The 21,735-nt window shown below is 51.2% G+C and overlaps 9 protein-coding genes across 9 annotated transcripts; 5 read left to right on the forward strand and 4 right to left on the reverse strand.

Moving 5' to 3' along the window:
- Positions 1 to 380: 380 nt before the first annotated feature.
- CCMA1212_007937 (uncharacterized protein) lies at positions 381 to 2,387 on the forward strand (the record flags this gene model as incomplete). The annotated part of the gene is made up of 2 exons (XM_073705095.1): positions 381 to 1,218; positions 1,282 to 2,387. The coding sequence occupies 2 exons, from the start codon at positions 381 to 383 to the stop codon at positions 2,385 to 2,387; spliced, it is 1,944 nt and encodes a 647-aa protein (XP_073556706.1).
- Positions 2,388 to 4,127: 1,740 nt separating this feature from the next.
- CCMA1212_007938 (uncharacterized protein) lies at positions 4,128 to 5,416 on the forward strand (the record flags this gene model as incomplete). The annotated part of the gene is made up of 3 exons (XM_073705096.1): positions 4,128 to 4,375; positions 4,452 to 4,773; positions 4,829 to 5,416. The coding sequence occupies 3 exons, from the start codon at positions 4,128 to 4,130 to the stop codon at positions 5,414 to 5,416; spliced, it is 1,158 nt and encodes a 385-aa protein (XP_073556491.1).
- Positions 5,417 to 5,708: 292 nt separating this feature from the next.
- On the forward strand, positions 5,709 to 7,388 carry CCMA1212_007939 (uncharacterized protein; the record flags this gene model as incomplete). Its single annotated transcript, XM_073705097.1, has 1 exon — positions 5,709 to 7,388. One exon carries the CDS (start codon positions 5,709 to 5,711, stop codon positions 7,386 to 7,388), a length of 1,680 nt encoding a protein of 559 aa, XP_073556507.1.
- An 888-nt stretch (positions 7,389 to 8,276) lies between these two features.
- CCMA1212_007940 (uncharacterized protein) lies at positions 8,277 to 10,055 on the reverse strand (the record flags this gene model as incomplete). The annotated part of the gene is made up of 5 exons (XM_073705098.1): positions 8,277 to 8,855; positions 8,907 to 9,149; positions 9,222 to 9,496; positions 9,550 to 9,639; positions 9,710 to 10,055. Coding segments are annotated over 5 exons (1,533 nt in total), but the record flags the coding sequence as incomplete, so codon positions are not given.
- A 1,200-nt stretch (positions 10,056 to 11,255) lies between these two features.
- CCMA1212_007941 (Mannan endo-1,4-beta-mannosidase A) lies at positions 11,256 to 12,693 on the reverse strand (the record flags this gene model as incomplete). The annotated part of the gene is made up of 3 exons (XM_073705099.1): positions 11,256 to 11,656; positions 11,715 to 11,804; positions 11,877 to 12,693. 3 exons carry the CDS (start codon positions 12,691 to 12,693, stop codon positions 11,256 to 11,258), a joined length of 1,308 nt encoding a protein of 435 aa, XP_073556457.1.
- A 1,216-nt stretch (positions 12,694 to 13,909) lies between these two features.
- On the forward strand, positions 13,910 to 14,125 carry CCMA1212_007942 (uncharacterized protein; the record flags this gene model as incomplete). The annotated part of the gene is made up of 1 exon (XM_073705100.1): positions 13,910 to 14,125. The coding sequence occupies one exon, from the start codon at positions 13,910 to 13,912 to the stop codon at positions 14,123 to 14,125; it is 216 nt and encodes a 71-aa protein (XP_073556602.1).
- A 251-nt stretch (positions 14,126 to 14,376) lies between these two features.
- CCMA1212_007943 (uncharacterized protein) lies at positions 14,377 to 16,039 on the forward strand (the record flags this gene model as incomplete). Its single annotated transcript, XM_073705101.1, has 6 exons — positions 14,377 to 14,521; positions 14,697 to 14,726; positions 14,806 to 15,054; positions 15,110 to 15,187; positions 15,403 to 15,674; positions 15,830 to 16,039. The coding sequence occupies 6 exons, from the start codon at positions 14,377 to 14,379 to the stop codon at positions 16,037 to 16,039; spliced, it is 984 nt and encodes a 327-aa protein (XP_073556458.1).
- A 1,428-nt stretch (positions 16,040 to 17,467) lies between these two features.
- On the reverse strand, positions 17,468 to 18,772 carry CCMA1212_007944 (uncharacterized protein; the record flags this gene model as incomplete). Its single annotated transcript, XM_073705102.1, has 1 exon — positions 17,468 to 18,772. One exon carries the CDS (start codon positions 18,770 to 18,772, stop codon positions 17,468 to 17,470), a length of 1,305 nt encoding a protein of 434 aa, XP_073556517.1.
- Positions 18,773 to 19,442: 670 nt separating this feature from the next.
- Positions 19,443 to 21,646, reverse strand: CCMA1212_007945 (Argininosuccinate synthase; the record flags this gene model as incomplete). Its single annotated transcript, XM_073705103.1, has 12 exons — positions 19,443 to 19,535; positions 19,596 to 20,119; positions 20,174 to 20,247; positions 20,380 to 20,475; positions 20,531 to 20,619; positions 20,730 to 20,743; positions 20,820 to 20,936; positions 21,010 to 21,130; positions 21,357 to 21,374; positions 21,423 to 21,478; positions 21,542 to 21,555; positions 21,624 to 21,646. The coding sequence occupies 12 exons, from the start codon at positions 21,644 to 21,646 to the stop codon at positions 19,443 to 19,445; spliced, it is 1,239 nt and encodes a 412-aa protein (XP_073556518.1).
- Positions 21,647 to 21,735: the final 89 nt, after the last annotated feature.

Below are 21,735 nucleotides of genomic sequence, written 5' to 3' on the forward strand. Positions count from 1 at the left end.
CTTATCGTTGACTCCGAAACTCTGCATAGCGGTGATGAAATGCCCGATTGATATTGAACAAGTGAATGCGGGGGATCGTGTCTTGGTGATGTTCGGCCTCTAGCTGCGGTTGTCAGCGCTAGCATCGCCCAGACGAATCGAGCAAAAATGCGGCGCTTTTGGCGTTGCTTGATTTGTCACCACATGCCGCTCTATCAATTAGCCCTAGTAGTTGTATGGAATCAGGTGTCAAAAGGAGTTGAAGACGAGGCGATTTCGTCCAGTCAAAAGGTCCGTCTCTTGTGCGAGATATCTCCGATTACTTTCCAAGGCTCTTATAAGACAAAACCTCACCTCATCCCTTCCAGCCTCACTCATACTTGTGCATGTCATGAAAAGACATGCTCCTCAGCCAAATCTCCTACAACCTCTCCCACTTATTCACCCTCCAGAACGCACCCCTCAGCCTCTTCACCACCAACGCATCCATCGCCATCGACGCCACCATGCCATCCCTCGTATCGACCTGGCACCCCGGCGAACTCGCGATGCACCGCGAGCTGCGCACCCCGCGCTTCGAGAATCCCACGTCTTCTGGCTGTCCCGCTCCATACGCCATCAGGGTGATGCACTCACAGCTCGTTGCGCTCGGGACGCTGGACGACCAAGGGAGGCCGTGGACGACGGTCTGGGGTGGGGAAAGAGGGTTTGCGAGACCTGTGGCCGAGGGGGTTCTCGGACTGAAAAGTGCAGTCAATAAGGAGCATGATCCTGTTTATACGGCCTTCTGGGGGTCTTCTACGGAGAAGAGAGGTGGTGGTTCTGATGAGGAGGGCATAGTTAGGCCTGAGGGAGGTAAAATGATGAGCGCTCTATCGATTGACCTTGAGACGCGCGATCGAGTCAAGCTCGCGGGGAGACTCATTGCTGGCGCTGATATCCGCGGTCCGGAGAGCGAGGTCCAGCTTGCGTTTCATGTGGAGGAGAGTCTGGGCAACTGCCCCAAGTACATCAATAAGAAGGCCATCGAGACGGTGGTTCCCCAGCCGGAGTTGGTGCCCGGTGGACCGGGCGGAATGCTTCCCTCTGAGGCGGTTGCTTTAATTGAAAATGCGGACATGTTCTTTCTTTCGAGCACGAATGGGGTGAGTATGGATACGAATCATAGGGGTGGAACGAGGGGGTTCATCAGGGTGTTGAAGAATGATGAAGATGGGGTTGAGCTAGTATATCCCGAATGTAGGTCATCGCCCTTTTCCACTCTCTCATATGGTATCAGGGACTGACATAAGCTCGGACCAGACTCAGGCAACAGACTATATCAATCCTTGGGAAATCTTAAAGTCAACCCCCTCATCGGACTCGTTATCCCCGACTACACCACCTCAGACGCCCTCTACCTCACCGGCCGCTCCACCATCCTCCTCGGCAAGCAAGCCTCCGACCTCCTCCCCCGCTCCAACATCGCCGTCAAAATCACCCTCTCGGAATCCCACCTCGTGAAAGCCAGCCTTCCCTTCCGGGGCACCCCCAACGAACCCTCTCCGTACAATCCTCCCGTACGCTATCTCCTCTCAGAGAGAGCTCCCGCCCTTGCGCCCACTGATCGACCGGATATAAACGCCACGCTCATAGCAAGGGACATTCTCACGCCTACCATCGCCGTCTTCACATTTAAGCTTGAAACACCAGATCCACGGACTGTCCTCCCGCAGTGGCAAGCAGGACACCACGTAACGCTCAACTTCGAAACAGAAGTCAGCCATGGCTACGCACACATGAATGATGCTGACCCTCAAAGCCTCAACGACGACTACGTCCGCACATTCACCGTCTCGAGTCCGCCCGGATCTCTCCCCGAAAAATATACCTTTCAAATCACGGCGAGACTGCATGGGCCTGTTACGAGGTTCCTTTGGAGACATAATACGCGCGTGCCGTTAGATGTGCCGGTCCTTGGTTTCGGTGGCAAGGATGCCTTTGCGCTGCCTGTAAAGAAGAGTGCTGAAGAGGAGCCTGTGTACGTTGCGGGAGGGGTGGGGATTACGCCTTTGCTTGCGCAGGGGAAGGGGGTGATTGATGCGGGTGTTCCTTTGAGGCTACTTTGGACGTTGAGGGGGGAGGATCTGGCGTTGGCGGTTCATATGTTTGATCGGATTCCTGGATTGGCGGAGAGGACTGCTCTGTTTGCTACGGGGTTGCTTTCTGGGGAGGATACGCAGAGGTTGCTTGAGATGGTGAGGGAGCGGGGAGCAGAAGTCGTGGAGAGACGGATGGAGGGGGATGATTTGGGGGAGTTGAGGGGGAGGGGGAAGAGGTTTTATTTGTGTACGGGGCCGGGGCTTTTGAAGGCTTTGAGGGGGTGGTTGGAGGGTGAGAATGTGGTTTGGGAGGACTTTGGGTACTGAGGATGTTTGTGATGGTTGGGAACGTGAAACGACTTGGTAGCGCTGCTTGAATGGAATTTCTTTGAGTCGGTTTTAGTCTCATTGTTCTCGTCGTGTTGCTGCTGTGCGCGTTTTGCTTCTTGTACCGTGTACCTCGTCCGGCTCAGTTCGAGCTTTGTGCTGTTGAGGCTCTGTTAAGCTCTTTCTTCTATTGTCCGTAATTTAGTCGAAACGGCTTGGTATGAGGATACGTCAAGAGTGTAGAGAGGGGTGCTCTCTTGTTCGTGGTTGTCAATCGAAAGGTCATGATGAATAGTCTGGCACAGCAGCAGGTTAACACTCTTCTTCAAACAAGGAACGTATAGGGTGCCAGTATCCCAAGGTTGACGAGGACAGCAAAGATTGTAGTCGACATTCATGTGGGCACAATCTTCAAACTGATGGTGGTATGCCGTCTTCTCTGATAGTGGTATGTCGTCTTCTCTGATAGTGGTATGTCGTCTTCTCTGGGCTATTCCAAAGTATCAATGGAAATTATTCTCTGTTTGAAGGGCGGTCAGTCTGAAAAGGTACTAAGGGAATGCAGGTAGTCATGAAGCGCAGGTTAGGAGAAAAGAGAGTTAACTAGTGAGTTGATAATGCCCAGTGGCAATCCAATTCGACTGGATAAGATCAGGAGCAGATAGATAAAAGTCCAGTTTGTCTAGGGAGAAAACCAAAAGGCCTCAAGAAAGAGATTAGGCGTAGGGAGGCCCTCTTTCGGCATGGAGACAATCCTCCGTATGCTGACTTCAGTGGAGAAGCTTTTTCTTTTTGAATCCTCTAGTGATGAATCCTTCGGAGGAGGCAAGGCACATAGCTCAAAACTACTTCTCAGGTCATTAGTAATTCCTAGGAGCTATTGACCATGGGACAGGGATATCAACCTTACAATGGCGACCCGGTTGAGCCATTTGCATATGCCCATTCCACAGTACTTCGCTTGAGGGTGAATGGTAGCTTCAACCCTTTGGAAAAGATAGCCGAGGTGCGAGGCTAAAGGGGCAAGCCACAACCTTCCTCTCCAAGTCCAGAGCAAATCCCAATCCTTTGGGGTGTTATCTCCTAGTACACGTCTCTTGTGTATCCACAACGGAACTATCTGGTAATGGGATAAGAATACGCTTTCCTCAGGATCACCGCATCCTTCTTGCAGAGAAATTCGAAATGAGCTGAAACAACCTCATAGAAGGGATATTGAAATCTTGCCCATAATAGGATTGTCTCCATTGGGTGCTTGTACACAGCTCCATACGAAATCGAGGCCGATGGGCCCTGACCGCCAAAGAAGCATCATCTCGACTGCATATACGCGTATTGCCTGCTGCATCCGCCAGGATTACGACCCGCGTCTAATGTCAGACACTCAATACTCAATCAAATCTCACAATAATGAAGCCATTGATTGGGTGGCAGCCGAGCTCAGGTTGGTACAGGAGTGGGTTGTCGACGATACGCGTATTTGCGGATGTCGCATTCGTATTCGGGAGGGCGTTTGTGCTTGGTGCGAGATTGATACAGCGGCCTGGTAATAACGTTAAGCCAACCGCGTATACGGAGATGGCTGATCGTGTAAGCAGATCTCTAAAAGATGCAAGTCAATATCGAAAATATAAAGAAAGAGACTGTATCTCTCTTCGTTTGATTCTTTTCATCATACCAAGATCAACAGTACTGCCCTAATCGTCGTCTTCTTCTCCCCTTACAAAACCACTTGTCAAAATGGTCGACACAACCAGCCAAGCTCTTCTCCCGGCCAACCAGGCTAGAAACATGGCCTTTGACAGAGTTTTGCACAAGAACTCTTCCAATTCTCAGGGCGGACTTCGTGCCATGGTCAACAAGGACAACGAGGCACACAAGGCGGCTGTGGTTGAATACTTTCAGCACTGGGACGATAAGAAGGCTGAAGACGAAACTGAAGCCGTTCGACAAGCTCGAGTTGATGATTATGCAAGCTTGACCAGACAGTATGGAGTCCCTCCTCCCTCTCATATTTCTCCCTATTCCTACAGGACGATTTGCTTACTCCGTTCACACTGACAGATACTACAACCTGGCTACCGACCTCTACGAATACGGCTGGGGCGAGGCATTCCACTTCTGCAGATTTGCCTACGGAGAGACATTCCGACAAGCTGTGAACCGGCACGAACACTTTCTGGCCAGCAGCATCGGCATCAAGCCTGGCATGCGAGTGCTGGATGTTGGTTGCGGCGTTGGCGGACCGGCCCGAGAAATCGTCAAGTTTGCGGGATGCCACGTCACCGGCTTGAACATCAACTCCTATCAGATCAGCAGAGCCAAGCAATATGCGGTCAAAGAAGGGCTCACCCACAAGCTGGATTTTGTTCAGGGGGACTTTATGGTCAGTTGATCCCATCACTACTGTTGACAATATACATCTAACTTCTATATAACAGAACCTGCCCTTCCCCGAGAATTCGTTCGATGCCGTCTACGCAATTGAAGCTACAGTGCATGCACCATGCTTAGAAGATGCCTACAGAGAGATATTCCGCGTCCTCAAACCAGGGGGCGTCTTTGGTGTCTACGAATGGTTCATGACGGACGCTTACAACAACAATGACATGACCCATCGTCGAATCCGTCTCGATATTGAACAAGGTGATGGCATTGCCCAGATGCTCAAGGTCGAAGACGGCCTTGCTGCCATTCAAGCCGCCGGCTTCACGCTTGAAACACACTACGATCTGGCTGAGGATGATAGCAATGATACCAGTGTTGCGCCGTGGTATTGGCCTCTGGGCACTGATCTTCGCCATGCGCAGACGCTGTTGGATGTGCTTACTGTGCTGAGAATGAATCGCTTTGGGAGGGAGGTGTCTCACGCCTTCATCTCGATTCTGGAGCTGCTTCAAATTGCTCCAGCAGGCACCAGGAAGACAGCTAATAGCCTCGGAAAGGCAGCGGACGCGTTGGTTGAGGGCGGGAAGAAGAAGTTGTTTACACCCATGTACTTGATGGTGGGCCGTAAGCCAGACGTTTGAGTGGTTTGTTGCTTCCAACTACGTTATCTTTTATCTTTATATGTATCCAATTAGCCTTTAATATGTAGTTGCATTGTGTTACTTCATAAGATGTGACCAATTGAATGTCGTCCCCCACTCACAGCAGTGAGGCTTTCCGCGAGGCTCTGATGAGCATGGTTTGGTGCCTAATACGCCCAACCCCAACTTTCACTCGCATAATTGTTTCTATCAAACTCCTCATTACAAGCTTCGTTTCACTTGGAGACCTCGTCAACTACACTTACCATATTGCCGCATCAGTATTAACATCATGCGTCTGTTGAACACTTCCACCCTCGAGCCCCAAGAATTCGACTATGGCAACATCCCGCCCTACGCCATCCTCTCGCACAGATGGGGAAAAGAAGAAATGACTCTTCAAGACTTGGAACGGGGAGTCACGAATAAAGAAGGATTCACGAAGATCCAACAATGCTGCGAGAGAGCCAAAAGTGACGGATTCGACTATGCCTGGATCGACACATGCTGCATAAACAAGACAAGCAGCGCAGAACTGTCAGAGGCAATCAATTCCATGTATCTTTGGTACTATCAAGCGGACAGGTGCTATGCCTATCTTTCGGACGTCCCTTGGAAATGCAGCATAGGAGAAAGCGAATGGTTTACCCGAGGATGGACGCTCCAAGAGCTTCTGGCACCATCAGAGGTTCACTTTGTCGATGTCCATTGGAAGGACCTTGGGACGAGAACGGGGCTTCAAGAAACCATCTCTGAGTGCACCGGAATACCCATCAATATCCTCTCGGGTGAAGATGATCTCGAGTCAGCGAGCATCGCGATGAGAATGTCATGGGCTGCAAAGAGAAAGACCCAAAGGCTCGAAGATCGCGCCTATTGCCTGATGGGAATATTTGGCATCAACATGCCACTGTTATATGGTGAAGGCGAGCGAGCTTTCATAAGGCTCCAAGAGGAAATCATGAGAGTTTCAGACGACCAGAGTCTTTTTGCATGGAGATCTTTCGATGCCCGCGGCGGACTGTTGGCAACTTCGCCTGAGGCTTTCGCAAACTCTCAAGATATCGTTCCATTCAATCACCTCAACGATCCCAGTGATCCATCGACCGTCAGCAGCCGGGGAATACATCTTGCGGTGCGCTTCATCGGCAAGGGGGCGGGAGGGCTCGGCCTCGCAATTCTTCAGTGCAGAAACCGAAAGGGGGATCAAGGGCCGATTGCAATCTACGTTAGAGATCAAACGTGGACAATGGAAAACTTCGAGAGAGTGAAGGCCAATCACTGGGAGCTGGTCAACCTGAGTCATTTCACCGCCACTCAATATCCAAGGAGAAGGCTGTGCATTCGTACCGGGCGGATGACGCCTGTCCGAAGACGCAACAGTAACATTCACAAAGGTGACAGCATCGCAGAACACCGTTTATACAGCCGTGTGGAGCTCAACAAATTGATGAGCTTTACGGATACGAAAGCGTTGCTGCGTGCAGCCCAAACGGGGTCCCAGGACCAAGTATGGCTTCTGTTGACGCGATCCGATATCGACATTGACATGAAAGACGACGATTCATGCACACCTTTGAAATACGCTGTAGACGGCGGCTACGAGACTATTGTGAAGATGTTGCTTGCTCGGGGCGCTCAGGTCGAACCGCACTATCGTCCGTCTGACACGCTGTTAATAACTGCCATACGAAAAGGACAGAAGGGCATTGTGAAGCTGCTGCTTGATCACGGGGCGCCGGTGAATCTCCACCTAGGAGCTATGGATCGAGAATCACCACTCAGTGTGGCTCTTAGTTCCAGACACTGGGATATCCTTGACCTGCTGGTGCAAAGGGGCGCCAAGATGAATATCTTCAGGTCCAGAACACCGTTATTGGCGGCCCTTGAAAAAATCGACTATGGATTGGCCAAGGCATTGCGCGAGAATGGCGCTGAATTTTATCAAGGGTTCGGAAATTACACTGCATGACGCCGCTCATGTATGCTCTGGAACATAGATATGACGAACTCCTTCGTTGAGCTGTTGCTGGACAAAGGGGCCAACGTGGAACTGAGAAACGAAAGTGGCGAGACGCCGCTTTCTATGGCCTCCAGACAAGGAAACGCCAAAGCCGTTAAGCTGCTGCTCGACAAAGGGGCCGACATTGAGGGTAAAACTTGTGACGGTTTGGCGCCACTTATGCACGCTGTTTTATGGCTGAGGCGCGATGCGGTTCAACGTCACGGCGCGGACACCGAAACGATTCCGCCGCCACTTCAAGTCGCTGTAATGTACGGGTATACAAAACTCGTTAAACTGCTACTCCGCAAAGGCGCAAAGATTGAATCGAGGTGCTCAGATGGTTGGACGCCACTCGCAATGGCTTCAAGAAATAGGAACACGAGTGTGACAGAGCTGTTGCTTTCTGAAGGCGCTGAGATCAATTTCAGGGGCGATGACGGTCAGACGCCACCATCACTGGCTGCAATACATGGAGAGGAAGCCATAGTGAAGCTATTGCTTTCTCAAGGCGCAGACCCAGATGTGATGGATTATTGTGGCCAGACACCACTTATGTTAGCCGCCGAGAGAGGGCACGATGCCATTTGTCGACTCCTGAATACGGCACAAAGATATACAACAGGCTAACGTCCCCCATGGGTGCTACAGAATAAGTGAATGGAGACCTGGTCAAAACCTCACTTCATACAGAACAAGATGTACCGGCAAGCAGTCTCATTGGTGAAAGAAAGCCAATGTCCATATTGAACATTTCCTTTACTGTTGCCCTCAGATTCCTCATACTTTTGTGTTTAGGGGACACTATGAACTGTGATTTAGAATACGAGCTGTAACAGAATGCAACAACTTGCCACATTAGCTAAACGGCGGCACATACGGAGCAGCTCGAATAGCAACACGCAACTTCATGTGGTAATCCAACGGCTCGTCATCATGCAAGTCGTCCCGATTCCAACACGCCTCCACAAGCTGCCGTATCAGTCTCATGTTAAAAGACCGCGGCTCTTCTCCAGCCCTGTTCAAAATCTCCAGCGCCGTCATCCGCTGAGCATCATCCCTAGCTTCGCAAGCAATCATGAAGACGGGCCAGGGTGGAATAGGAGTCAACTTTCCGCACAGAATGTCTAGTCCTCTGTTCACGAGATTTCTGTGACGTAACTCCTCGCCAGAATACCCCAGTGCTGCGCGGTTGAGGTAGATCAAAGCGGCGAGACGGTATAATTCTGTTATCCTATCGCGTTCTTTGGGCGCTTCGGAAGATGATGTGTCAATTGGGTTCAAGTCCAGCAGGCCTCCCCGTAGTTTTGCCTCCAGGGCGTAGAGCTCCTGAGTCTCCAGGTGGGAAAGATGGCTGCTATCCTTGATCCGCGGCGTGAGACTCGAGAAGATTGACGATGTGTAGCCAAGAACATCTCGGTCGCAGACAAAGTCGTTCTATAGCAATTCAGTGACTGGTCCAGACTTGATTGACATGTAAAAACTTACCCGTGGTACAAAGACCTGTGCAGTCTCAGGATCCATGGCGCAGAACCTCAGTCCTTTCAAGGCCACTGCTGGCTTCCAGTATACCAGGCCAAATCGAGCAAAGGTCTCGTGATAGGAAACCCAATCGAAAAGTAGAGAAACATCTATGTGAACTTCTCGAGCCAATACACCGGTCGAAACGATTTGTTTGGCGCCGCATAGATATTCGGCCCAGTCTTTCGTCGTGTTGGAGATGTGAAAGGTCTATCGACTCCAATCAACAGTCAACCGGTAAGCTATACAATGTGTTTTTTTGTTTGCATGCGTCTTTCCTACCTCGCAGAGATATAAGAGCATACTGGCCATGAGGTGTTGGGCGGTCCGATGGCCTATGTTCCCGAGCTGAAGCGACTGTTGAAGATATGATAAAGCCATGATCTTGTACATCATCGCCACGCTATTTCGGCCCAGGTTTAGGGACGATAAAGCCAGCAGGCTGTGCAATACCGCATTGGACGCTGGTGTAGCATCATAGAAGGCCAGTCTTAAGATCCAGTCCGTCAAGTCTCCCGAGCTATCCATGACTAACAGCTGGGAACCCATGTCCATGACTGAAGCGAATTGTCAAAGATGAGTGGCAAACGATGCGGGTGACTTGGCTTACAGTATTGTAGTAGTCCAGATTGGCTCTCGTGCACTCTCATCGAAGGAATGGATGGCAGCGCCGGCGGAATAGCCATTTTCGGAAACGTGACTTGATTCCAAGAAGCAAGAAAGAAGGGGTTAGCCTACACTTTCACATCAACAACGGCAGAAACACTTACTGTTCGATTTGGCTTCCGACAGCTGATAAAACGTGCTCACATCCCAGCTAGTCATGTTCAAGAACAGGCTATGCTGATACAGTGAGGCCAACATGTGCTTCTTTTGCTTCGCGGTTGATTTAAGCTCAACGGCTCTTCGTTTATCTCCCGGCCGGGGCCAGGAGAGCCTGATGCTGTACCCCGGACACGGCACGTTTCGCTGCCGGCAGTTGGTACACGCCGGCAGCGCACGATCGCACTTGATCTTGCGATCTGCGACATCTGTTAGCCAGAAAGGATCATAGGAAAGTAGCCAATTGGTTGTGCACCTCGACAAGTCCAGCAGCCTTTCAGAGTCATGTCGATGTCTGTGGGGCGGGATCACGGAGACTCGGATATGATAGGACAACTGATATCCAAGGCAACTCTTGTACCATGAAAGGATTTTAGCGTCCTTAGTCTTCGAACAAGTCGTCTTGAAGAATAATCTCCCGCCGCATGAACGACAGGAAAAAGTTGCCTCAATTATTGCCCAGGCGAATGATGGCTAGGACTTGTGCCAGTTATATGTTACTCTGCGGAGCAAGCGGACCAACTCGCGACTCCGCACGAACATACAGGATAAGCTTAGAAATAGAGTATTTCAATTATCAGATACTTAACATGGTTCTAACAAGAGTTGAGTTGAAACAGAGCGTTACAGGTTAACGTTTGTTAAGTCAAGAGTTGTCGACTTGGTTTCGTATAACTTCTGGAACTCGATCTTGAACTATTCTGGGCTAGTTTCGGAAATTCTTGCCTTGCTTTTCAAGTTGCCAATCATGTCAAGCACTGAAAGCTTGTCGAGGGTGTTGGCTCACATTAGTAAGCGATAGAAGAGGCGTCTTACAGACTATCTCGCATCTCTCTGGTTTCGACAACTCGACATGGCGCGTTCTATCGATCCTACATTAGAAATATACCAGGTTCTATGTACTTTACGTGTGGTCTGACAACTGACATGTCATGGAACTGCATACTTGCGATCCTTGTTGAAGCATAGACTACATCACGGTTGTGAAATTATAGACACTAGTATCGGAAAATTAGCCTCATTCTGACATTCACGATGGATATAAGTGACGTTGTGACAAGACAGGTACATGTGAGAATTCGTAGTGAATAGCCTGGTTTTCACGCGTTTATTGCTGGATTGTAGTGACTTCATTTTTGGCTGAAGTGATTCCACCAAGTCGCGGCTAAAGACGAGATTGGCAGCTCGGAGCATTTCAACGGCGATGTAGAAGGGAGAATACGAGGACCAAATATCGTATGGTCCAATCAACAATGTATTAGCCCTACAATGAAGAAAAAGGCGGGAGCATGCTTGGCGAGCTGTTTACTTATGTCCTTGTACTGGGGATCTGCACCATCATGGAGCGCAAGATGACACCTCAACATCACAACTAACCGATACGTGACATATAGAAACAGAACTTCCCAGATACTTTGTGGTAGCAACAGACATCATATATCAGTGTATTCTCTCCTACTCTGCCTATCTCATACGCCGGGTCTTCCAGGCCGTTCATGTAGATAGGCATTGCGAGTACCAGTAGTTGGAATATGTGCAAGTTCCCTGTGCACAGCACGTAGGACCAGTGTATCCATAACCTCCACACTGTCCATACAAGGGCGTACAGCTGCCCCCAGGCGGCGGAGGCGTCGACGAGGTCCTAGACGAGGTGGTCGTCGTAGATGCAGGAGGAGGGGTAGTCGTACCGCCATTGATAGCATCGACATGGTTCTTAACCAAGCATTGCCAGTTTGATGAATTATACCAGACGGTGTACGGGTCACTGTTTGACTGGGCACCGTTGGCAAAGGTGTCTCCCCACTGCCAAAACAAGTCGCCGCCCATGCCGCGGGTCGTCAGAGAGGTGGTTTGCCAGGGTGCCTCGTTGGCGCAGGGGTCCTGCTGTGCGCCATCTATTTATTCATCTTCAGTTTAGCACAGTTCCAGAGTCGGGAATATCAGCTGACTCACATTCTTCGAACAGGCAAGGCTTGCTTGCTGCCAAGCAAGCCGCGGCATGGGTCTGGATCCAGCCATTGCCCCAAGTGTAGTTTGTTCCCCCTATACACGACGACGTTAACATTGTCTTTCACAAACGGACAGCTGCTTAATCGAGTCTCATGGGGCACTGACAAGAATCCGGATAAAGGTGAAAGGTGCCAAAGTCAAGCGACTTGATTTGCACATTCTTTGCAAAATCAGTCCCTTCTCCATACGTATACGGATAGGCACCATCTCCGGTACTAAGACCGAGTCCCTCATCTCCCAGCGTCACAAGATGATTCGAATCAAGTGACTTGACATATTGCGACACACTCGTAGCCCACTGAACGATAACATCAGTACTGCATCCGTTGCAGCGAGGCTCATTGCCCAGCTCCCACGCAAAAATAGCCGTCGAGTTTGCGTAGCGGCTGACGACTGCCTGGATATACTTGCGATACTGAGCTTGCGCCGCCGTGTTAGTGTACCAGGTGGTCGCATTGCCGCCAAAAGCGTTCACATAGGCGTTGATTCCGCCGTAGTCGCTCCAGTTGTTGACAAACGGGATGATGAGCTTGAGGTTATGCTGCTCGGCGGACTGGACTACGTAGTCGAGGGTCTGCAACCCGTCGGCTCCCGTATTGATTGTAGATCCCGTTGCGGAGAGCTTCTGGAACCAGATCTGGCCGGCAGAGGGCTGCGTGTTGACGTCGTTGAAACCCCATACACGAACTACCTTGAGGCCGGAGGAAGCAATGTGGCTCAGGGTCGAGTCGACGTCGGCGTGGTTGGTGAGGAACGAGCACCAGTAGCAGTTGGTGCCTGCAAAGTAGCCTACTTTGCCATCAATGTTGAATTGCGTTCCCGAGATTGTTACAAAGCTCGAGGCACGCGGAACCGGTTGTAGCACGGCGGCCAGCGTTGAGGCTGCAGCTGCAGCGGCAAGGAGGCTCTTTGAGAGCATCATGTTGCAAAGATATATACCATATGATAGACTTGAGGCCGGGCGTAGCTGAGACTACCTACATCAAGATGACTGGTCCGGGACACCGGCTTTATATACTGAGCACTCTACACGACTTTCAACATGTCGTCGACTGGAACTTCCAATTTCCTCTTCCAGACACGGCAGGCCTTCTTCCGCAATTGCCGTTCACGGCGACTTCTCCAGCATTAGCCATAGTGCCTCGACCGGATATTCAATGCAATGTCACGCTGCGAATGCAACCCTCACAACCACCAGCCGCAGTCCCGAAAGCATATATTTTTACTTCTTGAACGTTCGACTACTCTTATATGCCCATCTAGACACTGCTCCAGTGGTATTGACTACTTGGAGTTTAGGCAGAAATTGCTTCTTCTTCTGTGAAGCATCAAGTACCCTACGCAAGACTTACTAAATGTGCTCTGACGAATGGTGCCAAAGAGTCAAATGGGCTGTACTTTGGGGAATGAGGTCTGTCGCGGTCCGGATCGAGACAGCAACCAAATGCTTCGATGATCGGTCATGGCAGTGCATACCACACCCCGCTGCTCTACGGTTTTACCCGGAACTGCCTCTATTACAACCCCGTTCAAGACATGTAAACTAGATCCGTGTCCAGATGCAAAGATATAGCCGATATATATCGGAAGCGCTTTATTTGTGCACTTCTCAGTTACTTCCTAGGCAGTGGCATGCGAGCTGAAGAACCTCGCTCTTCAATTACAATAATCCAATGCTACCACTAATCAAGAGCGACACCTTCATGCCAAGAAAGTGAAGCATTCCCCCAAAGCATTATAGAACTATGTAGACCGGAGTGGCATTTATGTAATCTCACCCTCCCCTTGCCGTCACCCGCGTCGGCTAACGTAGAACTACGCAGCGTTAAAAGCAATGTGACATATAAGATCGCAAAATAAATGTTACATGCAGCCAGACAAATTGTCAATCCATAGTCGTCCGTCTAGTAGGCCATACTAGAGTTACTAAAGGGTAAGCAAAGGCCGCATGTATCTATGCAATCCTATATCTGTTGCGCTGTCAACAATTCCAAGCTATATGGACCAAGCCTCGCGAGTCCACTCCGCCTCCTATCATTCAGCAGGTTCCGCAACGCCTTGACCGTCAGACAGCGGAGACCAAGATCGCTCAGAACCTGGGCAAGGTTTTGACAGAGAAATGGAATCCGGCAACCAACATGCAGCTTCGCAGTCAACTTGGGGAGCATACGATTGCCGTTCTGTCTCCCGACACCCGAGCGAAACTCAGGACCTGGGCTACGCAGGCGGGGTTTGAAGACGTACTGGCACATCTCACAAAGTACCAGGCAACAAGCATCCCAGTCACGACCTGGAATGAATTGAATGAAAGAAAGAAGCTTGTTCTTGCTACTCTAGGCTACTGGAAGTGTTAAAGAAGACTAATAGGCAACGCCAGGTGGGTGACTAAGTACCACTCCATATCAACGATAATTCTTAAGACAGTTGCCCCGGCAAGGGAAGACAACCTCTGTCCTTAAAGGTCGACATCTATCGTCAATTAAAGACTCTCGCTGGCAATGGTAGTCGTCGGCAACGGGTTGGCCTCCTCTAGGGCGAGGATGTTGGCAAGCTAGGTAAGGGCAGGGACAAGCTCTATGTCAATCATTGTAAAGAAGTTGACAATATGATTGAGGCCAGGGACGACCTTGGTGTCGAGATCTTTAATGTACTTGTCCATGTCCTTGCGAAGGTCGGCGAGACAGGAGCGCTAGGGAACCAGGATGTCCAGGGCTTGGGTGATGCGGTCGTTGGTGTGCTCAATCATGGAGGTGAGGCGCGTCACGGCCTGCTTGAGTCTGGATGCCAGGTATAAGACTCTATTTCCCTTTCCTCTCTCTTACTTTTCTTGGAGGAGGGAAGTACAATAGGTCGGTGGATCTTGCCACAGAGTAAGACGGGAAAGGAACGAGTCAACATACATACATATATGCCGACCTATGACAGATCTTAGCTTCTACAATAACGTCACTCTACGTTCGTTCTGCATTCGACAGGTTATGAGTCCTCGCATTATACATATATAAAGCATGCAGCATACCCTTTTCCTCTCTAGCTTTTCTGCCCTTTTCTAAAGCATACGTGAGCCATAATGGTACTGCGCACAGCCGCGTCTCCGAGTACGCGGCACAGAAAAAGACCAAGCTCCTTGCTCAGACCATTGAGAAGGACCTGTTGGATCTCAAGTCTGCCCCAGCCACATGCCAAGATGCCGTGCCCACAGTCCGAGAGGCGACCACAAGCGTTTCACGGCCTTTAACAAGAGGTTGGAGGTTCACTGGGGTGCGACCCGGGCCAGGCCCAGGTCAGGCTGGGGAAGGGCGTCTGGTCTTGTACTTGTCTAACATTATCATCGACAGTACTACCCTTCGACCACAAGGGTCACCCTGGAGGCGATGGTGGTGAAGGTGATTCATGTGGTGGCCCAAAGCCAGCACGTAAGAATAAAGGTGCCTGGCCAACCCTAGTCATCGAGGCAGGGGATTCTGAACCCTTAGGTGCCCTACGAGATGATATGAGATGGTGGTTTTCTGCATTCAGACCACCAGGTTAAGATTGTCCTTCTTACCAAGTTTGATCACCTTTATTAACGGATTATTATCGAGAGATGGGAAGAAGAGATTCAGACTCGCCCTGGCGCTACAACGACCAGAAGGGCAGCAGCTTCTGGCGCCGTTCAGCCCGTATTACGACAGAGAAAGCCAGAAGACGAGGATCGTCCGAGAAGGAAGCTATATCGAGCCGTTTGTCATGGTTATTGATGGTGATGGACTGTGCGCCAGACGGAATATGTCAGACTTTGAGATCACCCGTTTCCTCAAGAAGACGCTGAGCAAAATGGTATCCAGTGAAACGTACGACATCATCCTCATTTCCACCTGCGAAATGAAAAACGAGATGGCCGAAGCACATCAGCAGATGCCTGTGAGCTACGATCGCACGTCTAGGTGACCACCACAAGAAGTACTCGCTCAATCGCAACAAGGCCGACAAAACGCCGCTTGCAAGCAAAATCTGTTGATATCAAGATGCAGGCAGGTGGCTAGCGTGGGGAAAGCTTTGGCTTCTCTGACATGAAGAAAGTCTACGGAGCAGAGGAGGAGGAAGCCGCCTACTGCGTTGAGAGGCTCCTGGCCCTGATGGCATTGTGCGTGAAGCACAGTGGTTCGTCCATATCGAGAACGGCCCAAGACATGATGAATGCTGCGGAGGAGGCTCTTGAAAAAGCGTTCGATGCGCACCTGAGGGAGGAGGATCCACTGGCTGCCTGGAAGGCGATGGTTATGTAAACGTTGAGACGCCCGGGGGTCGCATCTATTGGAATGAGGAACGAGGAGCGATGCGTAACGCAGTGTATTGAGATGATGAAGAAGCCAAGTTGAGAGTTACCACGCTAGCGAGGGCGACGCCTTATACAGGCTACACCTTCCTTCCAACAGCTACTAATCGAGATTCGTTCTGATCGTTCGTTTTGTGTGTATTCCGTGACCCTAGCCTTGTCTGGCTTCTTAGACGTGGGCGTGTCCAGTACTCCGACAAGATGTGGATCGCGGGAACCGCAACGTAAGACCAAAGGACGACGGGTACGCAGGCAAGATTTTGCCGTCTTGTCTGACCTTCCATGAAGTCTCAAAGCTTCAAGTTCGTCAGCATTCGCCTAATGGTATGGAAGTACGACGGTGATGGACATACCGTTGGGTTGTTGGCGTTGCGGTTGTAGTTGTCCAGATACCCGCCGCGTCACCAGTTGTTCCATCCTCGACTTCTGTAACGGCCATGGAAACTGCCATGTTGCTTATGAAGCTGTCAGCCCGCGTCTGCTCGGAATTCGAAGTGTTCGTTGGCCATTGAGCGGACGGTGGTTTTGAGATCTCGAAGCTGGGGGAGGAAGTTATCAACTGTGGTGTGGTTGATACAAGTGTTGTTTGAAGCATTCTTGATTGTTCCGGTAGATAAGCTGATGGCAATGTTTTGGTTTGTGGCGATCAAGCGGAAATCCTCGCGTCTCTGGCGTGGCAAGTATGGTACTTGATGTGGAAAGCTTGAGCGAGAGTGCGCCCAACTGCTGTTCTCGTCCTCAAGGTGTAGGCGACTTAGCAGTTTGCTTTCCTTTGTCGAGCTTGGGCTGTTTGTAATTGCCGCCCGGGATCTGCTTCAAACGAAGCCTAAAGCTAAGCATGTCCGTCGCTCACGGACAACCTCTGAAGCTGCCGGTGGCCACCGGCGCTTACATGTGTAAACGACTGACACGACAGGCATGAGGGACAGGCCGCACGGCGCAGTGAAGGGACGCTTTTGGCTCTATGGAAAATGACTCTAACGGCTTGGAGCAGCACTTTGACTTGGCACTGGACTAATGCCCGCAGCAAGCTGAAGGCGTCCGCGGCCAATGGGTTTCGAGAAGATGAAAGAAGAAGCTCACGCAGACGGTCATCGATTTTGGGTTCTTGCTCCTCAATGGCAAGCGATAGGATCCGAAGATGCCTCCTGAAATATGACTCCAAAGCACCCGAAGCTATACATGATGTTTCCGCCACGATTGTGGATGCAGCGAGGAATAGGGGCATGCCACACATAGATGAGTACATACCAGTTATAGGCCACAGTCGGATAGAAACAGACACGACCACAGGCAGTGGGGCAGTTTGATGCCCTGTCAAGGCTCTTTCTTGAATTGACTATCTTCCATCTTCTACAGCCCGGCTCTATTGCAACAGTTACTGAGAAACCCATCGATCAAACTGCTTGGCAAGTTTGATGCATCGCTCATCAACGAATCTCGTCCATAGGTTGGCCGCATACAGGTTAATCGTTGTGACGATGATGTAGCCCCCGATCCAACGAAATGCGGAAGCAATCTTATAATAACCAGTGTCAGCATCAGGTTCCGAACCCCCCGTGGCCATGTACCACAAGGCCTTTCTAACAGGGTCGCTGAATAAGTGGTAGATGGTCTGATGGACGAGGTACAGCGAAAAAGAGATCCTCCCCAGATACTGTACAAAGTTAGAGTTCAGGGGGGATTGAAGCGCCTTTGTGGTGCTGATGGCAGAGACAACCAGCACGGAGCCAACCGTTTTCCACGTCTTGTCAATGATGCCCCAGTTTCCATCCCATCGCGAGGATTCGGCAATCTGCAAGAATTGATACCCCGGTGGGAGAGCACCGTCGTCGCTCAAGCAGAGGAGCCAGATGCCGACGACGAACATGACGTACGTTCGGATGGCACTGAAGTTGACGGATCGCGCTTGGACTGGGATATATGGTTTGAGCCACAATGGATAATCCGTCTCGGTGCTGACAGTCTGCAGCTCCGACAAGACCTGCAGCTCAGCCAACCAGTACCCTGCCAGAAACCCCATGACATCCCAGAATCCAAAGTAGAACCAGTAAGCCATCGACGCTCCAAGCACCCAAAGCCGGGGCCTCGGCTTCCAAAACACCAGACCCAGAAGGAGGAGATACACAACGCAGGACCCGCGGAACTCGAGAGCCATGGTCCAAAGCTGGCCGTTGAGACCACCGTTGTACTGGATGGCGAGGATGTTGATGTTGTCGAGCATGTACCGAGCGACAAACGTCACATGGAACCACGGTGCCGTCCAAGGCTTTCTGCCCCAGACAACCTCATCCCCGGGTTCCCATGAGTACAAATTGAGGAAGAAGAGGACCTGCGAAATGATCGTGATGCAGAAGACGGGGAGATAGATGCGCAAGCCGCGGCGCGTGACCGCCGAAGCGAGTCGGCGAAGCAAACCTTCGCTGTTATTGCTGGCCCTCACTCGGATGAGGTTGATGGAGATGGCGTAGCCCGAGATGACAAAGAACAAGGGCACCATGGCGTGGGCAGCAAAGATCAGGCGGAAGGGAGGCAGCTGCATCAGTTGACGGTTCTCCTCGGGGGGATCCGCCCAGAAGGACCTGAAGCCGGCGTGCAAAACAGCGCCCATGAAGTAATGGTCTGTCGCAACAATGGCCGCGGCGATGCCCCGCAGGCCATCGAGCCAGAGAGCCCGAGTCATGCTGCGCGTCTTTGCTCGATCATTGACGGGGATGGATGGAGATGTTGAAAGACAGGCGGCAATGCGTGGTTGATGGGAGAAAATAAAGGGGGGCTTTGCTGTTTCAAGCAAAGCTGCTAGCCAGGGGCTGATGCCGGCGGGTAACGCAGTTGGCCTGCTGAAGATGGACCATTTCCGCCGGGTGGTCTTGCACTTACGACCATAGGTAGTGGTAGCTAGTGGAGAACTCGGGGTCCCGTCAAGTCCTACAACAGGGTTCATCAGCTTCCAAGTATAAATAGATAAGGATAAGTCACTTTATAACGGCAATTACGCGGGCATAGGCGGTAGTTACTGATGAGGAAGATGACGGCTTACTAAGCTGGGAGCTGGTGGAAAATGGTATATGGAGAGGAGTCGCCTAGCAAAGGTGGAAGAAGCAAGCAAGTTGGTCCCCAAGAAATGAGTCCTACGCTGCAGGGCCAAGCTGTGCCAGCTTATTCATTGCATGGTCGAATGATACTTTGACTTGTTCGCGTGTAGCGGTCCTGACAGTGCCTAGGAAAGCAGTTTCCCTGAGAGACAGTTTGGGTGGTGCTGCGTGGTGTTCAGAGGTATGTATTTCAACGGTCGACAAATCACTAATGTACATGAGTCCGCATGCTTTTTCCAGCACTTGTGCCATCTGCATTTAGATAGGGGCAAGAGGCTCGCCGTCCCTGCTCTTGCGGGCACCATACTTCTCCAGACGGATAGCCTGAATAGCAATGAAGCCGCTCGTGTCCTGAATCACATCATCAGCTTCGGTTCACGTCTGAAAGCTCCTTTTCAGAAAGCTACTTACCATCGGGGAGAAGCCCTCGAGGGTATCCATGGACGACTCAGTCTCGGAGTAAAGGTTGGAGGTCTCGCTGGAGCGTCCGACAACGAATGCGCTGCCCTTATACGCAACCATGTGGACCTTGCCCTCGACGTGCCTCTGGCTAAAGATGATGGAGTTGTGGAGGAACTCTCGCTCTGGGCTGAAGTACATGCCATTGTAGAGACAGGCGCTCCAGTTCGAGGTGACCATCTGGTCACGGATGGCACGGACCTTGGAGTCCATGACAAGGCCCTCGAGATCTCGGTGGGCGGTGCGCAGGATCGTCAAGCCGGGGGTGTCGTAACAGCCACGGCTCTTGAGACCGATGAACCTTGATTCGACAATGTCGACACGGCCAACTCCATTGGCTCGGCCAATTTCGTTGGCGGCCTTGAAGATGTCTAGTGAGCCAGTGACGACCTTGTCACCGACCTCAAGCTTGATTGGGATGCCCTTCTCGAAGTGGACAGTGAACCTGGTTGGCTCGTCAGGAGCCTTCATGGGATCTTTCGAAGTTAGCTCCCACGTCACGAAACTGATTCGAGACTGAACGAACTTACCGACGGTCATTGTCCACATGTCGGCTGGCGGCTCGAGCTCGGGCTGCTCGAGTAGACCTGCCTCGTAAGAGCAACTAGTTTCAGATGGAAGGGTTAGCGACTGAAGTTAGGGTGCCTCATTTTGTACGGCGGCCGCTTGCAACGACGTATAAACATCGAGTACGCTTAAAGTTCTCGACGGGATGAAGTAGAGGGCTTTTGCTCACTGGATAAGGTTGGCATCCATCGAAAACGGCTTCTGCTTAGTCGATGTTACAGGAACGCCCTTTGATTCAGCAAAGTCCAAGAGTGCTTGACGCCCGCTGTCTGTACGTTAGTAACTCCGAGAGAGAGAGGGGGGCCGGCAGGGGTACGGACGCGAATCGCTCGCAAAACTCCGGGATGCGCCACGGGATGATGGTCTTTGTCTTCTGATCGAGGGCCTTCCATGCCAGCTCGAATCGGACCTGGCTGAAAAGAGGGTGAGTATGTGGCAATGATATCGGGTACACCTAAACGTACTCATTCTAATCTAGTTAGCATCCAGAACATGATATACAGAGAGGGAAGAACGTACTCCTTTTCCTGTGCCTATGTAGGTAGGAGAGACGGCAGTCAGTATGGCAAGACAGTAAGCAGATCCTGAAAGGCGACGTCGATTGCTTACACCCATGACTCAAGAATTCACAGTTATACTGCTTAGCCACTTTCATCATCGCCCTCGCGATGACAGGCCTGGCCAACGACGTCCCCAAGAGGTAAGCGTCTTCGTATATCGCGTTGCCTAATAGCGTGAGATGTTAGCATAGCCGTCGATGGAAGTTGTGCACTCCGCACGGGCGATCGGCCGAACACACATTGCACTGCTGGCCAAACAAGTTCCTCCACCAGCTCCTGCTGAAGATCCTGGATGATCATGCGTTCGGCACCGATCTTCTCGGCCTTCGCTTTGACTGCGTCCCAGTCCTCATTTTGCCCCTGCCATGATGTCAGCACAGGGATATAAGCAAATGAAGCCGCTATGAGTAGCGAGCTGGCCCTGAGAATGACAGTCCATCTCTTTGTCTTCTCCGGGCCACCTCTCTTTGCATCCTCTCCATGAACAAGGCACGGGCCTGAATGCGAGAGAGACAGCTTGTGCTCCCCGGTGCAGTGCTTGTCTTCCAAGCTGAGGAGCAAATGTCGAGGAACGGCCTGTACGTACCACATCTGCTAGGAACGCCTGTTCTCAGTCAGCTCAGCGCAGGCACATCGACTGGGTTAGACGTACAACAACAGTATAGCCCTGCTCAATGAGCCAAGCCAGGATAACAGAAGTATCCAAACCTGGAATTTACATTAGCATGGTCATCGTACTCATGCAGCGCTGTTGATGTAGAAAAAACGCACCGCCAGAGTAGGCCCTGATTCACGGGGATCGCCAAGTCAGCCTAACAGCCCTTAGAAGCAATAGTGCTTCCGATCAACTCACAGACAAACGCGCTTGGAAGACATTGTGATAGTTGGTCGAAGTGGGAAAGGTGAGTAGGAAGCGAATCAAGCTGATGACCGTCAGTGGTGTTGTTGCGCTTTTATCCCACCCA

The sequence above is a fragment of the Trichoderma ghanense genome, assembly GCF_004382785.1.
Source record: "Trichoderma ghanense strain CCMA-1212 chromosome Unknown scaffold_10, whole genome shotgun sequence".
Lineage (NCBI taxonomy): Eukaryota > Fungi > Ascomycota > Sordariomycetes > Hypocreales > Hypocreaceae > Trichoderma > Trichoderma ghanense.